This window comes from Staurois parvus, unplaced genomic scaffold, assembly GCF_062004578.1.
Source record: "Staurois parvus isolate SC_StPar_1 unplaced genomic scaffold, SC_StPar_1.0 ptg000845l, whole genome shotgun sequence".
NCBI lineage: Eukaryota > Metazoa > Chordata > Amphibia > Anura > Ranidae > Staurois > Staurois parvus.
Window position 1 is genome coordinate 61,010 of NW_028318641.1, and position 22,003 is coordinate 83,012.

At 46.7% G+C, this 22,003-nt stretch overlaps 1 protein-coding gene across 1 annotated transcript in view; it reads left to right on the top strand.

The window, feature by feature from the left end:
• Positions 1-22,003, top strand: part of PCSK6 (proprotein convertase subtilisin/kexin type 6) — a gene marked incomplete at its 5' end in the record, with an annotated part of 254,118 nt that overhangs the window by 40,016 nt on the left and 192,099 nt on the right. The window contains 3 exons of the mRNA XM_089655547.1: positions 700-843; positions 6,738-6,814; positions 12,477-12,565. Of these exons, the coding sequence (XP_089511673.1) occupies positions 700-843; positions 6,738-6,814; positions 12,477-12,565 (310 nt within the window). The remainder of the gene's footprint in view (positions 1-699; positions 844-6,737; positions 6,815-12,476; positions 12,566-22,003) is intronic.

Consider the following 22,003-nt stretch of genomic DNA (forward strand, 5'->3'; position numbering starts at 1 on the left):
TTCTGGGACCTGTCCCAGAAGACTATGGGGAGGGTGGGGAGGATAACGTCTGCTTCCGATCACCTAGGCGATCGCAGCAGGAGTGGGTACCTGTCAAATTCGGGTACCCGCTCCCTAAAGGTACCAATCCTTAATGGGGAGCTGGGGGGGGGGGGATAAAGGCTTAAAGCGAAACCTCCCCTTTTGGGTGGAGCTCCACTTTAAGCAGGTCAGACTTGAAGGTGTATGAATGTTGTGTGGATGGATGTTGTGGATCTTCTGTGATGCATAACCTATAAAAGCCAGAAGAATGAAAGTTAATTTCTGGGAATACAAATTGAGGATTGTACAATTTACTCAAAGTAGAACACGTGACCTTGGATTTCATAACAAATATCTGCTTTAAAATCTAAGGCCAGCTTGGTTTTTATAGGCTTACCCTTCCAGTCAATGACAACTGGAATTATGGTGTGCAGGATAATTATCCTAAAACCCCTCAGAAACCAGCTTAGTTTATGATCTACTTTCTCTGTAGAAAGCTGTATAAGGAACAGTGGTGTCCAGCATAGAGTAGCCTGGTTACTGCTGCAGTTTTCTGATTTTAGTTTTGCCTGCTGTACATTGGACATACTTCGTTCTCTTTGCAGTACCTTCATGAATAAGCTTGGTGATTCTCTAAAATTCTGTGGGTTTTTTTTATCCTGTTTTTGTGTTTTTCAGCATTGTGGAGATAAAAGCAGCCGCTGCCGGTCAGAAATGAATGTCATGGCAGCTTGGCAAAGAGGATACACGGGAAAGAACGTGGTGGTCAGCATCTTGGATGATGGTGTGGAAAGAAGTCACCCAGATCTCATTCACAATTATGTGAGTATTGGCTGAACTGAGTAAGGCTTTCTGGTTGACTTTACACATGTATGTTCTGGCATGTGCTATGCACTGTTTAAGCCAGCCTTTTTCAACCTTTCTACCCCAAAGAACCCTTGAAATAATTTTCAGGTCTCAGGGAACCCTTGCTAAAAAAAAAACTTAACTTAAAACTTGTTGGACATTGGCAAAATGCAACCTTTACAGTGGTGGTCAAGATGCAACCCTTACAGACAGCTGGCTCTGATCCAGAACTTTACGGGCACCATCAAATGGGGAGCTCAATCAGTCACAGGTCAAAGAACCCTTAGTTACCTCTTGAGAAACCCTAGGGTTCTATCACGTACCTGGTGTTAGAGGCCAATGAAGAGAGGGCTTCCTTTGCGGCTAAGTTCTAGACTCCCCTGGATATGGGACAGAAGGAGTCAGGCCCAAAGTAGCACATGTCGCCTGTAGGAATGCTTGTCAGAGGTATACTCAGGAGCTCAGCTGATGCACTGGAACGGTGTCTGCAGACAGGTAGCACTTGTGAGGTTTATGCAGGCCTTCAGGGTAGCAGAGGACTACAGAGTAGTCTGTTCAAAGCCAAGACCAGATGCCGGGTGGAGATTGGAGCAGACGTAGTCAATAGGATAGCCGGGGTCACACACAGGAGAGCAAGTGAGAATATCTGTTAGCCAAGCCGGGGTCAGATCAGGAGAGCAGGAGAGAATATCCGGTAGCCAAGCCGGGGTCAGATCAGGAGAGCAGGAGAGAATATCTGGTAGCCAAGCCGGGGTCAGATCAGGAGAGCAGGAGAGAATATCCGGTAGCCAAGCCGGGGTCAGATCAGGAGAGCAGGTGAGAATATCTGTTAGCCAAGCCGGGGTCAGATCAGGAGAGTAGGTGAGAATATCTGTTAGCCAAGCTGGGGTCAGATCAGGAGAGCAGGTGAGAATATCTATTAGCCAAGCCGGGGTCAGATCAGGAGAGCAGGTGAGAATATCCTTTAGCCAAGCCAGGGTCAGAGCAGGAGAGAATATCCGTTAGCCAAGCCAGGGTCAGATCAGGAGTCAGGCAGAGAAGACGGGTCCAGGAACAAGCCAAATCGGTAACAGCAGATCGCTGTAGCAAGGGAACACAGACAAAGGTACTGGGAAGCCAGACATCAACCAGCAATTTGAGGGAGTGATGGGTTTCCTTATAAAGGCCGTCTGGCACCAAACTGGCCTAATGTGTGCGTAAATATGTGCCTGTGCTCATGTGTGTTCCTGCTCACGTCCGTGTGCCAATGCACATAGATTTTCACCGGCGTGCATTTCTGTGGCCATGCAAGGTACTGGCAAGAATGCCAGGTCTCTGAGTACCTCTGCTGTGGACAGAGCCCTGACAGGTTCCACTGATCCCTTGTGGAGAATGGCTGGTTTATGCCAGAAAGCCAAGTGAAATATAGCCTACTTTACGCATACAGTATATACACAAAAGTGAAAAAGTATTTGCCCCCAAAGTTATCGCAAACTCTTATAAACAAAAGATGCAGCGCTAATATAAGTAGGTGAAATTGAATTCTATGCTACCACACAATATTGCAGTGTACCAAAATGATGAAAAGGATAATGACCAAAAATAAAACGTCCAACATATAAGAAAAAACTAATAGCAAAAATGGGACTGTAATTCACTATATATCCCAAAAAACCTTTTATGTGCCAATAATGACCAGAATTGTCCAGTAGTGACCAGTAATAACTGTGACTTCTGGGATACCCCTCCACCACTTTGCACTCACCAGAAGTAAAAAGCAAGCCTGCATTAAAGGGAAATGACTCCTTGGAACGTGTCCATCCACTTCCTACCACCAGTCACCGATCCATCCAAGATGAAGTACCTCCTAAGAGGAGAGCTCACAAATAGAGCCTGGAGACAGTGCAATATAGTGTAGTATGTATTTATTATAAATTGCAGCAACCACGTGGAGCATGACATGAACAAGCAGTAAAATCACTCACAAAGATGGCCGCCAGACCATTTCATGGACTCGGCGGCGTGACGTCAGCACGCAGGCTCCTCTGTGACGCGTTTCGTGCACACGCACGTTCTCAAAGGGGACCCGCCTTACACATGCAATATATACACAAAAGTGAAAAAGTATTTGGCCCCAAAGTTATCGCAAAACTCTTGATTGCAGTTACCACCACCAAGGGTGGCACAACCAGTTATTAGGTTTGGGGGGCAATTACTTTTTCACATAGGGCCAGGCAGGTTTGGACAACTTTTTTCTCTTTAATGAAACCATTTAAAAAATGCATTTTGTATTTACTCAGGTTGTCTTTAACTACCTGCCGACCGCAGATAGCCGAATGACGGCTGCACTGCGGCCGGCCAGTTCTGAGTGGACGTCATATGACGTCCTCCCAGAACGCGCTCTCCTGCGCGCCCCAGGGGGCGCGCACCCGGCGATCTCCGTGATCGCTGTGTCCTACGGACACAGCTGATCACGTGATGTGGTAAAAGGCCAATCACAGCGGCCTTTTACCACGTGATCAGCGGTGTCCAATAACACGCTGATCAGAGGGAAATGCAAGTGCCGGTTCTCGGCTGCACTTTCCTCACGCTGTCAGATCGTGAGGAAAGTACTGCCAAGAACCGACAGTTGTCAGAGCGGGGATCGGCACCGATCATCAGGGCACTGATGATCAGTGCCCTGATGATCGGTGCCCAGCAGTGCCACCCGCAAGTTCCGCCCACCTGTGCCCAGCAGTGCGCCCACTAGCTTCGCCCACCTGTGCCCAGCAGTGCACCCACCTGTGCCACTCTGCAGTGTCTCACACCTGTGCCCAGAAGTGCCACCTACCGGTGCCCAGCAGTGCCACCCACCTGTGCCCACCCACCTGTGCCCACCAGTGCAGCCCAGCAGTGCTGCCAGTCAGTGCCACCAGTCAGTGCCCAGGGGTTGCGCCAGTCAGTGCCGCCAGTCAGTGCCCAGCGGTGATGCCAGTCAGTGCAGTCTATCAGTACCCATCATCGGTGTCACCTATCGGTGCCGCCTATCAGTGCTGCATATTAGTGCCGCCTATCCGTGACACCTCATTAGTACTGCCTATCAGTGCCCTTTAGTGTTGCCTATCAGTGCCCATCAGTGCTGCCTCATCAACGCACATCAGTGAAGGAGAAAAAATGCCTGTTTGAAAAATTTTATAATAGAAACAAAGAAACTTTTTTTTTTTTCAAATTTTTTGCACTTTTTTTATTTCTAGCGCAAAAAGTAAAGCGCCCATTGGCGATTAAATACCACCAAAAGAAAGCTCTATTTGTGAGAAAAAAATGAACAAAATTTCATATGGGTACAATGTTGCATGACCGCGCAATTGTCAATCAAAGTGCGACAGCGCTGAAAGCTGAAAATTGGCCTGGTAAATAAGGGGGTATAAGTGCCTGGTAGGCGAGTGGTTAATATTAAAATTTGATGATCTGAATCATTTCAGTGTGACAAATATGCAAAAAAAAAATAAAAACCTCAGATTCCGAAAAAACAGGCAAATAAAATATACATTTTACCACCTCCTGTCCTGCCCATGTACATAGATGGCCGGAAGGGAGCAGTGCAGGAGCGAGTGGCTGTTTATAAACATCCTCCCGCTTCCCTGCCTCTGTGCTCTCCCAGAGAGAGCACGGCGCCACGATCCGGTGTCCGCTGTGTGCAGAGAACACCAATCGCTGTACGGGACCTCTGTGTGAGGTCCCGATCATGTGATCACTGATTGGCCAATCAGTGATCACATGAATAGTAGTAAGATGTCACTTCTGACATTGTTTACTACTAGTGAAATCTGTGAATGATCACAGAGGTCACATGGTACAGGGCTATTCACAACTGCCTTGTGCCATGTGACAAGCTGTGACCAATCACAGCTCTCACAGTATTTCTCAATGGCTGCAAGAATGCAGCCACAGAGAAATGGAAACAATTGCTTTTACAGCCTTTATGGGTGTAAAAGCAATCAGTGTACAAAAAAAAAAAATCTTCATCACCCCCCACAAGTAGTACAGTGTCACCATGGTGACAGTATGTTAAAAAAAATATATAAAAATGTAAAAAAAAATTTAGAAAAATTATCATTTTTGGTTATAAACTAATTTGTGTTTTTTTTAGTTTTTTGGTGTTTTTACTACTAAAAAGATAGCTGAATCCATTTTGGCCAAGATTTATGAAGAAAGATTATTTATGTGCAACATTGTTATAAGAGAAACACTTTTTTTTTCAAAATGTTTGGGCTTTTGTTTTTATAGCAAAAAAATACAAATCCCAGTGGTGAATAAATACCACCAAGATAAAGTTTTATCTGTCTCAAAAAAATGCTAAAAAATTCATATGGGTACAGTATTGCATGACCGCGCAATTGTCATTCAAAATGTGACTGTGCTGATGAAAATTGGCCTGGGCGGGAAGGGGGGGAAAGTGTCCGGACTTGAAGTGGTTAAAGTCCTTAAAAGTTTTATGTTGAACTTTATGAATGGGATTGTGTGTGTTGTTTAGCGTCGTACATCAGGGTTTAATTCCACTTTACAGCAGCAGTTGTGTTACGATGTCATCAAAAGCACAGTAATGGTGGACGTAATTAGACGATACACTCCAGGTATAGGGTGATCTGGAACTCTTCCCTCTTCTTTAATGCCAGATGTGTGTACAGCAGACTTTCACAAAGCATTTACAAAGCTTTCAGCCAGCTTCAGCCAACTTTAATGGAGCTTTGGAAATGACCTCCAGCTCCAGTTTGATGACAGACCAAGATCTTAATGGGAGTCCTGGCTGTGACTTTTAAAGCAATTTCAATGCTTGCTGGCAGCAGAAGAGTGATTTAAAGCCTTCAAAAAAAGCTTGATGAAGGCTAAGAAAATATAACGATGAAGCTTGCTGATGAGATGAGTGTTTACAGATTGTCGCGCATATGAGCTAGGCCTAAAGGTCGTCGGTTAATAATGCCCCTGTAGTAAGCAGTCCGCTTGTATGGACTAATTATTGCAGAATTGTAACCTCGCCTTAACTAAACTACTTTTAGGGCTTGTTTGCACTTGCTTTGCTCTCTGAAGATCAACCTGCATTTGGATTTCTCTTCAGTTAGTATTTGACAGGCGGTAAAGAGGTGTTGTATTGCCTCCTGCTTTAACTCCTGGACCACCGTGGTCACAAAGCATTGTGGACACAACATGTGTACATCCCTGGCCACTGCCTCTGCAGCTAAAGAGGGTGTTAAAAGCATGTTAAAAACCCCCCTCCCCTCCAACCTTGTGTGTGAACGAGGCCTTCAGGCTCGGGTTCACACTTGCCTACAGTCTGCTGGTGCAGGAATTGCACCTGTTCCCACACCCGCAAGCCAAATCACGCTGCCCTTATGAGCAATAGGCAGCACAGTGGCTAAATGGTGGGCAGCACAGTGGCTAAATGGTTTTCACTTCCACCTGGCAGTATGCGGGTCGTTGGTTCGAATCCCAACCACGGCACCACCTGCCTGGAGTTTGCATGTTCTCCCTGTGCTTGCGTGGGTTTCCTCCGGGTACCAGAGTTTCCTCCCACACTGCAAAAACATGCTGATAGGTTAATTGGATCCTGTCTAAATTGTCCCTAGTATGTGTATGTATGAATGTGAGTTAGGGACCTTAGATTGTACACCCCTTGAGGGTTAGGGACTGAGTACCCGGAGGAAACCCTCACAGGCAGAGGGAGAACATGCAAACTCCAGGCAGCACGATTTATATGATGTATATTTTGTATATAGTTTAATTTTGCTTTCACAAAACAATAATGGTTATGGTTGAACTGGATGAACTTTTGTCTTTTTTCAGCCAGACTAACTATGTAACTGTCCTGTAAATGAAGCTACTTTTTCTCTTAACTGTTACCAATTTTATTTCAGGATCCATACGCCAGCCATGATGTCAATGGGGACGACCAGGATCCAAGTCCACGATATGATGCCAGCAATGAAAATAAGTGCGTCGTTGGTTTGAATTTCTGATATAGCCACTGCGTACTTCTACTTGTAATATGAAATATGGGACTGAGCTCTGTTTACAATTACACTGACCACGAAACACAACCCTAGTCCCAAAAAATCTGTTCAGCACAGCTCTGCAATACATGTACAATTCTCCAGCGTTATTTCTTTTTATGAACACTGCAAGTGCAATATTATTATTATTATACAGTATTTATATAGCGCCAAAGGGTTTGCTCAGCTCTGTACAATAGCGGGGGGGACAGAACATGAGACAAAACAGTACAATACACGAGGGGTTCGAGGGCCTTGCTCTTTCGAGCTTACAATCTAGGAGGGAGGGGATAGTGGTACAGGAGGAAGTGGCTGTGGGGGATGGAGTGGTAGGAGGAGTGGAGGAGATCGGTTGTTAGGTGAGGGTGGGGTAGGCTTCCCTGAAGAGGTGGGTTTTCAGGGTGCGTCTGAAGGTGAGGAGGGTAGGTGATAGTCTGATGGATTGGGGAAGGGAGTTCCAGAGGATGGGGGAAGTCCTGGAGAAGTCCTGCTGTCGGGCATGGGAGGAGGAGACCAGGGAGCTGGAGAGTAGGAGGTCCTGTGAGGAGCGAAGGGCACGGGTAGGGTGGTATTTGGGTATCAGGTCGGTTAGGTAGTTTGGGGCAGCATTGTGAATGGCTTTGTAGGTCAGAGTTAGCAGTTTGAATTTAATGCGTTGGGCAATCGGGAGCCAATGAAGGGATTGGCAGAGGGGGGAGGCAGATGTGGAGCGGTTGGTGAGGTGGATGAGTCTAGCCGCTGAGTTCAGGATAGACTGGAGTGGGGATAGCGTTCGTTTGGGTAGGCCAGTGAGAAGGGAGTTGCAGTAGTCCAGGCGTGAGATGATGAGGGAGTGTACGAGTTGTTTGGTGGTGTCTGGGGTGAGGAACGTACGTATCTTGGAGATGTTGCGGAGGTGGAGCCTGCATGACTTTGATAGTAATTGGACATGAGGTTGGATGGAAAGTTTTGAGTCCAGGGTGACACCCAGGACTTTGGCGTGTGGGGTGGGATTGATGGTGGCGTTGCAAGTCGTGATGGAGTGGATGGAGGGGGGGATCATAAAGTCCCTATGATCCTGCTCCCCACTTCCTAGATTGGTCTGACAACACTACATGAAATTCCTAGGCAGCGGTGTCAGCCCCGTCAGACTTCTCTCTTTCTAGACCAGGAGTGTCAAACTCCATTTCATGGCAGGCCGTGTCGACAGTATGGTTGCCCTCAAAGGGCCAGTTGTATATGTAAGACTAGATGTCCACAGCACCCCACCCCCCATTACATCAGATGTCAAGAATCCCACACCCTTCTTAAAATCACCGTGCACCCTCTTTGGGGGCAGTGCTGGAAAGCCGAAAGTGCAGGGTCTGGAGGAGGACCAGAGAAGGATTGTCACAAGAGTCAGTTACCAGAGTCTGCTGAATGCAGAGATGAGAGGGTGCTGCAGGTGCACTGAGAGGTGCAGGATTTGGTTGAGTTCTATTCTCCTCTCTGCTGCCGACTGCTGAGACAAGGTGGGAGCGGAGACAAGGGGGCACCTGCATGAAAGGTGCAAGGACCACGTGAAATGGTCTGGCCTGTGGCCCTCGTGTTTCACACCTGTGTGCCAGATTATCAGGTCACATTTTTCCGATGTGGGAATGAATGCATATTCATGCACGTTCCTACAGTGTTCCAAAAATGTGCATCCCTATTGCAGGCGTGCAACAGTGCAATTAAATTTTAATGCTGCCCCAGTGCACTTTGCTGACACGCACGTGAATGCACATGGGAAAATTTCGGTAATGTGGGCTCCCCTCCCATACCAATTACCAGTAGGAAGGCGTTAACTTCATTTTGGGCCTCTCCTTATCTCTCCAAGGAAGTGATGAAAGGAACATACAGGAGGCCGCAAATGTCTAGTACATTGCCAATGATTTATTGTTTATACGACATAGATGCCAAATGGGTGCTCACAAAAGTGAAGAATAAAGATGACAAGATGCCACAGCATAGGGAATCGTGTATAGGTATACACCCTGCTGGACTGGCAAGCTGACGTGTTTTGGAGTCATCTTGTGACCTTGATGGCTTTGTATTCTTCACTTTTGGATGCCTGTGCACTTGGGTGAAGGCATGTAAAGGCCTGATGGTAAATGACCCATTATATGCTAAACTGGTGTGGGTAACCGGGACCCTGAATAACAACTTACAAGTGTAAGCCTTGTTGGGTTGAAATCTGGTGCTGGTTAAGGGAAAAGGTCAACGTCCTGGTGGTGAGAAGAGGACCTCTCAACCGAAAACAAATCCAGTAAACTGAGTCTCCCATGTCTCATGGGTCCCAGTTGTACAATTGGAGCCTTAGCTTGGAACCATGAGTAGACTGCAGTGCCCAGTGATGTAAGTTGTTCCCAACTGAACTGAGGGGTCATTGCTGTGGTGGAGTATTTGTGCAACATAGATGCCAAATGGGTGCTCCCAAAAGTGAAGAATAAAGATCACAAGATGCCACAGCATAGGGAATTGTGTACAGCCATACACCCTGCTGGACTGGCAAGCTGACGTGTTTTGGAGGTGTACCTCCTTCTTCAGAGCTTATGCACAATCTTTGCGCCAGATTGCTAGTCCACAAGGGTGTAAGGTTGTATGCCACGGGTGTCAAACTGGCGGCCCTCCAGTTGTTGCCAAACTACAAGTCCCAGGAGGCATTGCAAGATTGACAGTTACAAGCACGACTCCCAAAGGCAAGAGTCATGATGGGACTTGTAGTTTCGCAACAGCTGGAGGGCCGCCAGTTTGACACCCCTGTTGTATGCGATTCCCTATGCTGTGTCATCTTGTGATCATTATGCTTTGTATTCACTTTTGTGAGTACCCACTTGGCATCTATGTTGTGTGAACAATAAAACGGTAGCTCACTTAGGCGTTTGTGCCCTCCTGTTTGTTCTTTTCGTAGTTTTTACAAGATTTCCCAATCTGAGGAGGGCTGCATCAACTATACATTTCTGACGGAGTTCATGGTTCATCACACATCATTTGTGGTCTTCGTAGTTTTCAGTGGATCTCTGAACGCTGAATATGATCGGGTTTTTCTTGTGTCCCAAGAAGCGGTGCGTCATCTTGGCCTTTTCAGGTAGATTTCCCTTGTTTAGCGTGGTTGGAGCTTAGTAGGTGCGGGTGGTGGTGTGCAGACAAGACAGGTGGTATGGCGCACGAAGGTAGTAGAACCATATTTTCCACTCCCCCATATGGGCTTCTTTGTAACTGAGGCTTACCCCTGATTTGATGGGAGCAGTTTTCCTGTGGTAAACCAACGAATATGGGTTTCTGGATGGTGGTCTTCAGCACCCTCAAGTATTGCAACATGCTCTACTGTTTTACCACGATTTGGAAGTGTATTGTTTTAATGATCTGATGGGAGCAGTTATCCTGTGGTAAACCAACGAATATGGGTTTCTGGATGGTGGTCTTCAGCACCCTCATGTATTGAAACATGCCCTACTGTTCTACCACGATTTGGAAGTGTATTGTTTTAAGGTAAACCAAAGAATAATTTGGCTTCTGGCTGGAAGGGTCATAATTCAGAGAGGATGCCTGTGCACTTGGGTGAAGGCACGTAAAGGCCCGATGGTAAATGACCCATTATATGCTAAACTGGTGTGAGTGAACGGGACCCTGAATAACAGCCTTGTTGGGTCGAAAGCTGGTGCTGGTTAAGGGAAAAGGTCAACGTCCTGGTGGTGAGAAGAGGACCTCTCAACCGAAAACAAATCCAGTAAACTGAGTCTCCCGTGTCTCATGGGTCCCAGGTGTACAGTTGGAGCCTTAGCTTGGAACCATGAGTAGACGGCAGTGCCCAGTGATGTAAGTTGTTCCCAACTGAACTGAGGGGTCAGTGCTGTGGTGGAGTATTTGTGGTCTACCTGACATCGATCCCACCTTCCATACACACTGGAGCAAAACAGGGCAGGTTGGTGTGGGCTTTGGGGCCAGATACTAGCTAAACAGTATGGCCCCTGGAGAGCCTGCTAACATACCTGCTGTATTTACACCCTTCTAGTTCAGTGTTGTCAGCCCACAACAGGAAGTTAGGAGGTAAGTGCAATTCTGGCCAAATTATTGGATATTTTTCGGTACTTAAAGTGTTATTAAACCCACAACAATAAAATCAGTTTGTATATGTAGTAAAGCATGCGTAAAGCATTGTTATACTCACTGGGGAACCTAAGGGGTTAATCCTCCGTATTGTGTAAAAAGGCTGTTTGATCCTGTCTTCTCTGATCCTTCCCTTATTCTACTGTACCCAATCCATCTGGTAGTAGTACAGAGCTCAAGGAGTCACTCTGCACATGCTCAGTTTAGTGTGTATGGCTAGAGGTTTTTTTTGTCCCTTTGGGAGAGTGCATGTGATCAGCACTATCCAGAGGGTCAGGGGTCATGCAGCCTCATAGTACAGTCAGAGCAGAAAACTCCTCCTACAAGCTTTAACCATGACACTGATAGAAGTCACATAACTGTTATATACTGCTGATGAGAAGATATTTAGCAGTTTATATTTAGTCCGATATTTGCATTTCCATGCTCTGTGTACTGTGGGAGACCCAATATAGTGAATGCAGGGTCCTGGGAGACCCAATATAGTGAATGCAGGGTCCTGGGAGACCCAATATAGTGAATGCAGGGTCCGGAAGAGCAGATATAGTGAATGCAGGGTCCGGGGAGAGCGGATATAGTGAATGCGGGGTTCGGGGAGAGCGGATATAGTGAATGCAGAGTCCAGGGAGACCGGATACAGTGAATGCGGGGTCCGGGGAGACCGGATACAGTGAATGCGGGGTCCGGGGAGACCGGATACAGTGAATGCGGGGTTCGGGGAGACCGGATACAGTGAATGCGGGGTCCGGGGAGAGCGGATACAGTGAATGCGGGGTCTGGGGAGACCGGATACAGTGAATGCGGGGTCCGGGGAGACCGGATACAGTGAATGCGGGGTCCGGGGAGACCGGATACAGTGAATGCGGGGTCCGGGACACCGGATACAGTGAATGCGGGGTCCGGGGAGACCGGATACAGTGAATGCGGGGTCCGGGGAGACCGGATACAGTGAATGCGGGGTCCGGGGAGAGCGGATACAGTGAATGCGGGGTCTGGGGAGAGCGGATACAGTGAATGCGGGGTCTGGGGAGAGCGGATACAGTGAATGCGGGGTTCGGGGAGAGCGGATACAGTGAATGCGGGGTCCGGGGAGACCGTATCTAATTAATGCAGGGTCCGGGGTTTAGCAACACTTTAAAATATTTTTAGAGAGCCTTAATATGGGGAAATTAGCATGCATTGCGGAGCTGTGCTGGATGTTTTTTTAATCATTTTTTTTTTATTTAGGGGGGATTTTTTTTTTTTCTTAAAATTGTCCGTTTTCTCAGTTTAAACATTTTGATATGTTTGCGATTTTCTGTTGTGAATAAAATATAGATTTATGAGATTTGCATTGCAATCATTGCATTCTGGTTTTTTTAGTAGATTTTGCAACTTTTTTTTGGAATTGGGGTTTCCATAAGGTGTATAGAATGGTGTGTGTAGCTTTTGTCTCTGGTTGGTGTAGGAGCTGGAAAGTGTTTGAATGTAATGTTGTCGTTCTTTCCCCTGTAGACATGGCACTCGCTGTGCTGGTGAAGTGGCTGCATCTGCCAATAACTCCTACTGTATTGTGGGCATCGCCTACAATGCCAGGATTGGTGGTAAGTGGTATTTTCTTTCTTTGGAAGCATTAGACACAGTAACCTTTCCTTATCAGGAAAATGCTTGATACTAAACTCCGAACACCTATAAATTATATTGCCTGTATTCAGTGTAACTATGTATTAAAAAATTGCCTTATACTAAAAGTGGAACTAAACTGCTAGAAATACCTCCTAATTCCAGCAATTTTGTCAGTTAAATCTTCGTCGGCCACTGTCATCCTCTCTCCAGCTACTTCGGGGTGTCAGGTTTTTGGCCTCTTGATTGGCTAGTCTGGGAATGACGTCATCCCGCACATCTGCACAGGAGTCTGTCATTCTGGTATTTGATTGGCTAGTCAGGGAATGGCATCATCTCGCGCATACGTACAGGGATCTGTCGTTCTGGCATCTTTTTATTTTATTACAGGTACTTCTATAGTGCTTTCAATTTACATTGAACTTTACATATATATTGTACATTCGCATCAGTCCCTAACCCTCAAGGGGCGTACAATCTAAGGTCCCTAACTCACATTCATACATACACATACTAGGGCCAATTTAGACAGGAGCTAATTCAGCTACCAGCATGTCTTTGGAGCATAGGAGGAAACCGGAGTACCCAGAGGAAACCCACGCAGGCACAGGGAGAACATGCAAACTCCAGGTGGTGTGGTTGGAATTTGAACCGATGACCCTAGTGTTGCCAGGTGGAAGTGCTAACCATTTAGCCACTGTGCAGCAGTAGGATTGTTAGGACAAGAGGTCCACACATACCAGCCCTTTTCTTCTAAAATATCCCTTTCCTCCTGTATTCGGGGGATCCCAGAACCTCTTCCTGGCTTCCTGTGTGCAGATGTCTCCTTAGCTCTAAGGAGACCTCTGTGAGTACTTCCTCCCTGAGCCGAGCTGTGTGCATCCATAGACAGACAAGTCATCACTCTGCTGCTCTTGTTGTCTGCTGAGTGCATTCAATAGAAGGCTGCGATCAGACAGGTAAGTGTTATTGCAGAAGAGACATAGCAAGACACAGTCTCTTCTGCAATAAAGAGCTGCCTGCTCGTTCTTTTTTTTAATTACGTTTTTGTGAAAACACCTGAATATGTGATGCCGGCCTCCTGTAGCATCATTGTGACTGGGACACTGCTGACTCGGGCAAAAAGAGGGTCAGGGGTCATGCAGCCTCATGGTACAGTCAGAGCAGAATGTAAGCTCCTCCTACAAGCATTAACCAGTGCTCTGCTGGACACTGATAGAAGTCACAAGTCTGGCACAGTCTGACTCGGGCTCTATTCACACTTGTGACTTAGGACATGACAAGTCGCAGCCCATGTTTTTCAATGGCACCCATTTGAATTGGTGAGACTTAAAGTCGCAGTGATTTTGAAAGGGCGCCAGCACTACTTTGATGTTACTTTTGGTGCGACTTAAGTCCAGAGAGTGTAAAGTCAGATCAAAATTGCACAAGTGTCAATGGGGCCTCGTTGCTGGGCCACTAATTTTATTGTCCAATCAGCAGGCTGGTGCTGTAATATAGGTCTGAGACGTAAATCACAAGACTGGTGAACATAATTACATAAATGACATTTCTTCCGATGTCTGATTTCAGCTGTGTATTTGGTCGCTTGCCTGGAGTTCAGCTTAAAGTGTAAACCTCTGAAATGAAAAATGCACAAAATATATCCTTCTAGTGTAAACTTGCCTCAATCCAAAGCACCCAGTGTGATTTCTGTCTACCCTTTCATTTATCTGATTGAGTCGCTGCTGACAGTCTATGCTGGCACCAAACAATCCCAGGAGATACCCCACACCACCACCACCCCACTACACCACCACCCCACTACACCACCACCCCACTACACCACCACCCCACTACACCACTACCCCACCACCACCCCACACCACCACCACCCAACCACCACCACACCACCACACCACCACCACCCCATCACACCACACCACCACCACCACCACCCCACCACACAGCAGGTCATTGACAGACCGCCTCAGCTCTGGATGTTTCCCTATGAGACTGTGTAGAGAGGGGATGTCAGCCTGTTATTCTCCAATGATTAGACTTGTCCTCACATTCCCCCCCCCCCCCCAAACACACCAATTCACTGGGAAGACCAGTGTACTGATGTTTCTGCTCCCCAGCTCTCTGTGTGTATAAGTGTGTATATTATGGAATAAATATACCAAAAAACTGAGTACCCCAATTAGGGGCACAGTCCACGCATAAACACAAAATGTCCTTGTATATAAAGAAACACTCCAAGATATACACTGGCTCACCATTTTATTAGGTCCACCTGTTAAATTGCTTGGTGACACAAATTGCTAATCAGCCAATCAATGGCAGCAACTCTATGCCCTTGGGCATCTAGATGTGGTGGAGACAACTTTCTGAAGTTCAAACCGAGCATCAGAATAGAAAAGAAAGGGGATTTAAGTGACTTTGAATGTGGCATGGTTGTAGATGCCAGACGGGCTGGTCTGAGTATTTCAAAAACTGCTGATCTACTGGGATTTTCATGCACAGCCATCTCCTAGGGTGTACAGAGAATGGTCCGAAAAAGAGAAAATATCCTGTGAGTGGCAGTTCTGTAGACAAAAATGCCTTGTTGAGGTGAGAGGAGAATGGGAAGAATGGTTCAAGATGATAGAAAGGCAACAGTAACTCATGTCAATATGGACCAAAATTTCTGAGGAATGTTTCCAACACCTTGAATGAATCTATGCCACGAATAATGGAGGCAATTGGGGGTCCAACCCGGTACTAGCAAGGTGTTCCTAATAAAATGGCCGGTGAGTGTATGTATCTGAGGATGAACCTCTTAGCAAAGTGGATAATACACTAAGGGGGGATTTACTAAAACTGGAGCACTCAGAATCTGGTGCAGCTGTGCATGGTAGCCAGGGCTGTGAATAAGGGGGTACCACCAGTGCTCCTGTACGGGTCCCAGGCCAGCAGGGGGGCCCAGGCAGCGGGGTGATTCAGATGTGGACAGGGAGGGTGATTAATCCTGCTGGCTTTCAGCTGCTGCAGAGAGAGCCATACAGGGGTTCGGTTCCAGTAATTGCCCCCTCCCCCACTGCACCCATCACCCTCCCGGTGCACCATGTTTCCCCCTGCTGCCCAGGCCCCCGATGTGTGCCCCCAACCCCCCACAGTGCTGCCAGCTTCCTTCCTCTCCTTCCCACTGACAGCTGCAAGCACACAATAGGATCCTTCAGGATGGAGAGGAATGGTCCGGTAAATGTCACAATTACTAGCCCCTTCCTTTCCTGAATGAACACAATGAGTGATTGGTACGGATCACTCACTGTGTTCGTTCATAACTGAAGCATAGAAAACTGTGGGGGGTTTTTAGGGGGGGAAGGTGGCCCTCTCAGGTTGGCTGTATGGGGCCCCGTGGTTTCTAACAGCAGCCCTGATGGTAGCCAATCCGCTTCTAACTTCAGCTTGTTCAATTAAGCTTTGCCAATTAAACCTGGAAGCTGATTGGTTTCTGTGCACAGCTGCAAAAGATTTTGCACCAATATGTTTTAGTTTAAAAAAAAAACCCTTAGAGTCCATAAAAAATGTCTCCAGATAGAACCTCCATGGGAGCTCACATATTGTGTATACACATCCAAAGGTGGGCTATGGCAACCACAAGTAGTTGTTGCTGGAAGGATCCGTTGGAAGGGGTGCCTTATAGTTGCCCAAAATTAGCGTAGCATAACTCTGTATAGCATGGAACTCTCCATTCACCAAATGGCAATTTAATCCACTTAGACAAACTTTCCACAAAATGAAGCTGAATATTGTGTAGCTTATGAATCAATAAGTGAAAGGAACTTCTGCACCTACTAAATAATATGCAAAATAGCCAATTTCTGTGAATGCTGCTGCCAACATCAATTGTGTTCGCACAATACAAACAAAATAAAGTGATGTAGCGCTGCTAATTGATATACATCGATCCGTCATAATAGACAAGCAAAGTGAACGCACTGTGCACATAATAATGAAGTGAATAAATACAGATATCATACATTACTACAAAAAAATGTGTACCCCCTGATGAAGTCATGTGACGGTGACGCAACGCGTCGGGCATGGGCGGAGGCAGATTAAGGAAGTAAAAGGATTGGTCTATCTGTAAAGCGCATCTAATTTTAACTGAATGTAAGTGCGATTTTAATAAATATTGAGTCTTTTATTAATCTACTAAACTGTATGAGGCGGACTTTCTTTTGGGTGAGGTTACTGGTGTCCGGTGGAACGGAGGATCTCTAATACTACCTTAAAAATCCATTGCATGGGAGGAGGAGGAGTGGACAGCCCCTTGTGGCTAAAGAAAATCGTGATCTACTGTGGAGACCTCATTAAAAATATGCAGTTTTTACATGCGTTGGAGGTGAGAGTTCTGAGAGCACAGAAGTGGCACCAATTAATGCATGAAATTCACATTTATCTCGGATTTGCATCTATGGTGTTGGATCGTGTGTCATATGGAAATACATGAACTTAAACACAAATGCATGTGAAGCGCTTTAGCATTTATTTATCTACATTTATTTGTAGCGATGTATAATATGTGTTTATTTTTTTATTTATTAAGACTCCATATTTATTAAAATCGCACTTACATTCAGGTAAAATTAGATGCGCTTTACAGATAGATGTCAGGAATAGCCGTAGCGCTGGTCCCGGCGCAGGCGCAGTGCGCCGCCTTGCATAGGAATGCGGGCACTGGGTCCAGGCCGGCTGTGGCGGCGAGCCCGCGCATGCGCACTGGGTGACGCGGGTGCGCGCCGGGCACCAATGACAGCACAGGGCGCGGTATTTAAATCGCCCTGAGCTGTCATTAGGTGCCGTTCGGTCTATTCCTGTTCCTGATCTGCGTACCTGTATTGCTGTGAGTTGCTTACCCAGATTGTCTGACCCTGCTGTCTTCTTCTGCCCTGACCTTTGGCTTGCCTGACCTCTCTCTTGGATGCCCCCCGTTTATTCTGATCTACTGTTGCTGACCCGGCGTGTGACCCGACTATTCTCTGCCCGCTGTTTTGTACCTCGCAGACCCCACGGCTCCCGACCCGGCTTGTTTGACTCTGCACCTGCTCAGCCATCCATCCCGTCGGGACCACCCGACCTCCTCACATCAGGCTGCTACTCTGCGGGAGCCCTCGGCGGATACCTCTACCAGTGGTGAGTGTGCCCAGTAGTCGCGACCTGGTCTCTGAGCGCTCCAAGTCCATCCCCACAATCAGGGGCCCTGGTGAACAAGTGCTCTGGGACTTAGACTCCGCGCTCTGAAAGCACCTGACCAGTGGATTGCTAGAGGTACCGCCGGGCGGTCCCTTACAGTACCGAACGGCCATGACTGAACCTGGAGGGGGACCCTCCCCACTGGAGGACATTTGTAGGCACTTGGCGGCCCTGACTGAACGTTTTCGCAGTGACCGTGCACGTTTTAGGGCCTTCCGAAACTCCTGTCTCCTGTTTTTTGATTCACAACCCCGCACATTTACGACAGTCGGTTAAGGTGGGGTTCATAATCACATTACTGCAGGACGAACCCCAGGACTGGGCCCACCGGCTAATGGAGAACCCAGTGCGCATGCGCGAGCTCACCGCCGCGTCACTCAGTGCGCATGCGCGGGCTCGCTGCCGCGGCCAGCCCGGACCCAGTGCCCGCATTCCTGTGCGAGGCGGCGCACTGCACCTGCGCCGGGACCAGTGCTGCGGCGATCCCTGACAGATCAATCCTTTTACTTCCTTAATCTGCCTCCGCCCGCACCCAACGCGTTGCGTCACCGTCACGCGACCATCAGGGAATCCACATTTCTTTGCAGTAATGTATGGTATCTGTATTTATTCACTTCATTATTATGAGCACACTGCATTCACTTTGGTTGTCTATTGTGACGGATTGATGTATATCAGCAGAACCACATCACTTTATCTATTTATTTTGTGTAGCTTATGGTTGCCAAATATGGAAGACACCAGCTTAATAAAGTTCCAAGCCAAATACCACCCTATTAGGTAATGCTTGGCCATCCCATGGATCTAGGAGGTCCAGTCTTTACCAAGAAGCAACAATGGTCCACAAACTTGTATCTATGGGTCCATGGTCTCTTCTATTGGTGGCGATATAGAAGGGAGGAGGCACCCCAAAAGCTGGCATTGTGAAGGGAAACCCAGAGCCTAAAGCAGTAGTAAACCTCCAAAAAAAATTTTTTTTAAATTTTCCTCTGCAAAGTCATGTTATAATGCGCCAGTGTTCATCACATACTAACACAAGGAAGACTTACCATCTAGCTGTCACCGCTGTAGAGGCTTCCATTGTCACCTGGTCTTCTTACTCGGTTTGAGGGCTTGATTGGCTGAGCCGCGACGACGTCACTACCGCGCATGTGGGCAGGAGTCTCAGCCATGCCACAGAGCTCTGAAGGAACAGCACAGGTATGCCGATGCTTCAGAACGCATGCATCGGTGACATCATCGGATGCAGGGACCCTGAATATCTCCTAAATGGTGCAAGTTTAGGATATATTCCTTGTATCTATAGGTAAGCTTTTTTATAAGCCTACTTGTAGGTTCAAGTGTCTAGTGGAAGTTTACTTCCACTTTAACCCCCCTGGTGGTATTCCCGAGTGTAGCTCGGGGTAAAGTTTCAGTACCACAAGCGGTAACCCCCCCCGAGCTACACTCAGGAATACACTGCAGCGTTGCTCCGGGGTCCCTTCTTCACTTACCTTGTCCTGCGCTCCCGCGATGTCCCTCCTGCAGTGTCCCCGGCAATGTCCTCCGGCTGATGCCGGCATCTCTCTTCTGGGTTCCGTTCCCTGGGAAGTACGGGGGACGGAATTGCCAGGAAATTCAAAAACTTTAAAATGTGACATTCACTAAATGCACTAAAATCTGATAGTATTCCATTCCTGTATCAAACCATTTCACATACATTGTGTCCCGAGTGCTTTGTCCGGCGCCCTGCCTGCATTTTTACTGTTCTTTCTGCCTGGAAACTGAGAAACGTCCATGGCGTCCAAAAAGCGTCCCTTTAGGTCAAAAGCGGTTTTAGACCGGCTAGAGAACAGCGATAGTAAATCAGAACCACTTGCACAATTGAGTGATAATGATTCGTGGGGGAAATTCCTCATCAGACACTGAAAATGATTCTGCGACTGAGCTCAGCGATGTGCGAACTTGACGCTCTATTTCACATTTCAGTGTTTTTGGTTTGATTACATTATTGAATTAAATTTATTATTATTTTTTATGATTTATTATATTATAATTTAATTTTCATGTTTCAAGTTTTATCCTACCCGGGATGTTTACTAGACTCTTGTTCGGACAGATTTCAGTGAGTTATTCCTAAAAATTACAGCCTACAATAAAAAAAAAAACATATTTCCATGCAAAAAAATGTACCGTTTTGAGCACCGAAATACTGACATAATCAGACCGCTGGGGAGGTTAACCACTTGCCTACCGGGCACTTATATCCCCTTCCTGTCTAGGCCAATTTTCAGCTTTCAGTGCTGTCGCACTTTGATTGACAATTGCGCGGTCATGCAAGATTGTACCCATATGAAATTTTTATCATTTTTTTCTCACAAATAGAGCTTTATTTTGGTGGTATTTATTTGCCACTGGGCAGTTTACTTTTTGCGCTATAAACAAAAAAATTGCAAAAATTTGGAAAAAAAAAAGTTTTTGTTTCTGTTATAAAATTTTGAAAACAGGTAATTTTTCTCCTTCACTGATTTGCGTTGATAAGGCAGCACTGATGGGCTCTGATAGGCAGCACTAATGAGGTGGCACGGATAGGTGGCATTGATAGGCATCACTGCTAGGCATTGACTGGGGCAACTGCTGGGCACTGACTGGCAGCACTGCTGGGCTGTACTGATGGCCACTGGTGGGCACAGGTGGGTGCACTGCTGGGTGGCTCAGGTGGGCGCACTTTTGGGCACAGGTCGGCGGAACTGGTGGGTTGCACTGCTGGGCACGATCATCAGGGCACTGATCATCAGTGCCCTGGTGATCGGTGCCGATCCCCGCTCTGACAACTGCCGGTACTCGGCAGTACTTTCTTCGCGTTATGACAGCGTGAGGAAAGTGCAGCCGAGAACCGGCAATTGCATTTCCCGGTGATCTGCGTGTCATTGGACACGGCTGATCACGTGTTAAAAGGCCGCTGTGATTGGCCTTTTTCCACATCACGTGATCAACTGTGTCCGGAGGACACAGCGATCACGTGATCAACTGTGTCCGGAGGACACAGTGATCACGTGATCAACTGTGTCCGGAGGACACAGCGATCACGGAGATCCCCGGGTGCACGCCCCCAGGAGAGCGCATTCTGGGAGGACGTCATATGATGCCCACCCAGAACTGGCCGGCGGCAGTTTAGCCGTCATTCGGCTATCTGCAGTTGGCAAGTAGTTAAAAGATCTGACCGGCTTTGAGCACTTTTTCAAGCTTTTTCTGCTCAAACAGCAGCTTTCCGCCCCTTTTTTAGCGGCGCTCTAAACATCTAGTTGAAAAATGCCTGACAAAAGCTGCAAAAATGTGCAACTCTGCTCCAAATAAAAAAAATCGGCATGGTGAGGTGTGACTGTAGCCTAGAATAGCCGACTGTTCATTGAGCCAAACCCACATGGAAGAAAAATATATTTTAAATATATTTAAAAATATTATTCCCAAATATATTGACATATATTTGAAATACTACAATTTTGGCCGTGTTCAATGCATTTCAAAATATATTTAAATGTGTGTGTGTATATATACAGTTGTGTTCAAAATAATAGCAGTCAGACATCACTAACCGGATCAATCACTGTTTTTGGTAGAAATGATATTTCTACATGGCAAATAATTTCCTAGCAGGTGTAGTAGAGTAATAGAAATCCAACAGACCCAACAGTCATGACATGCATGCTGCTGATTCTGTGCCATTGAATCACTCATTGAAAGGGGCGTGTTCAAAATAATAGCCGTGTGGAGTTCTATTAGTGAGGTCATTCATTCTTTGAAAAACAGGTGGCAATTATTGCCCTTATTTAAGGAAGGAAGGCAGCAAATGTTGGACATGCTGGTTACAGTGCATTTCTCTCTGAAATTCTGAGGAAAATTGGTCGTTCCAGACATTGTTCAGAAGAACAGCGTACCTTGATTAAAAAGTTGATTGGAGAGGGGAAAACATATAAAGAAGTGCAGAAAATGATCGGCTGCTCAGCTAAAATGATCGCAAATGCTTTAAAATGGCAACCAAAACCTGAAAGACGTGGAAGAAAGCGAAAAACTACCATTGGAATGGATAGAAGAATAGCCAAAATGGCGCAGACTCAGCCAACAATCAGCTCCAGGAAGATGAAAGAAGGTGTGACGTTCCCTGTGAGGACTGTTACAATTAGAAGACGCCTATGTGAAGCCAAGCTATCTGCAAGAAG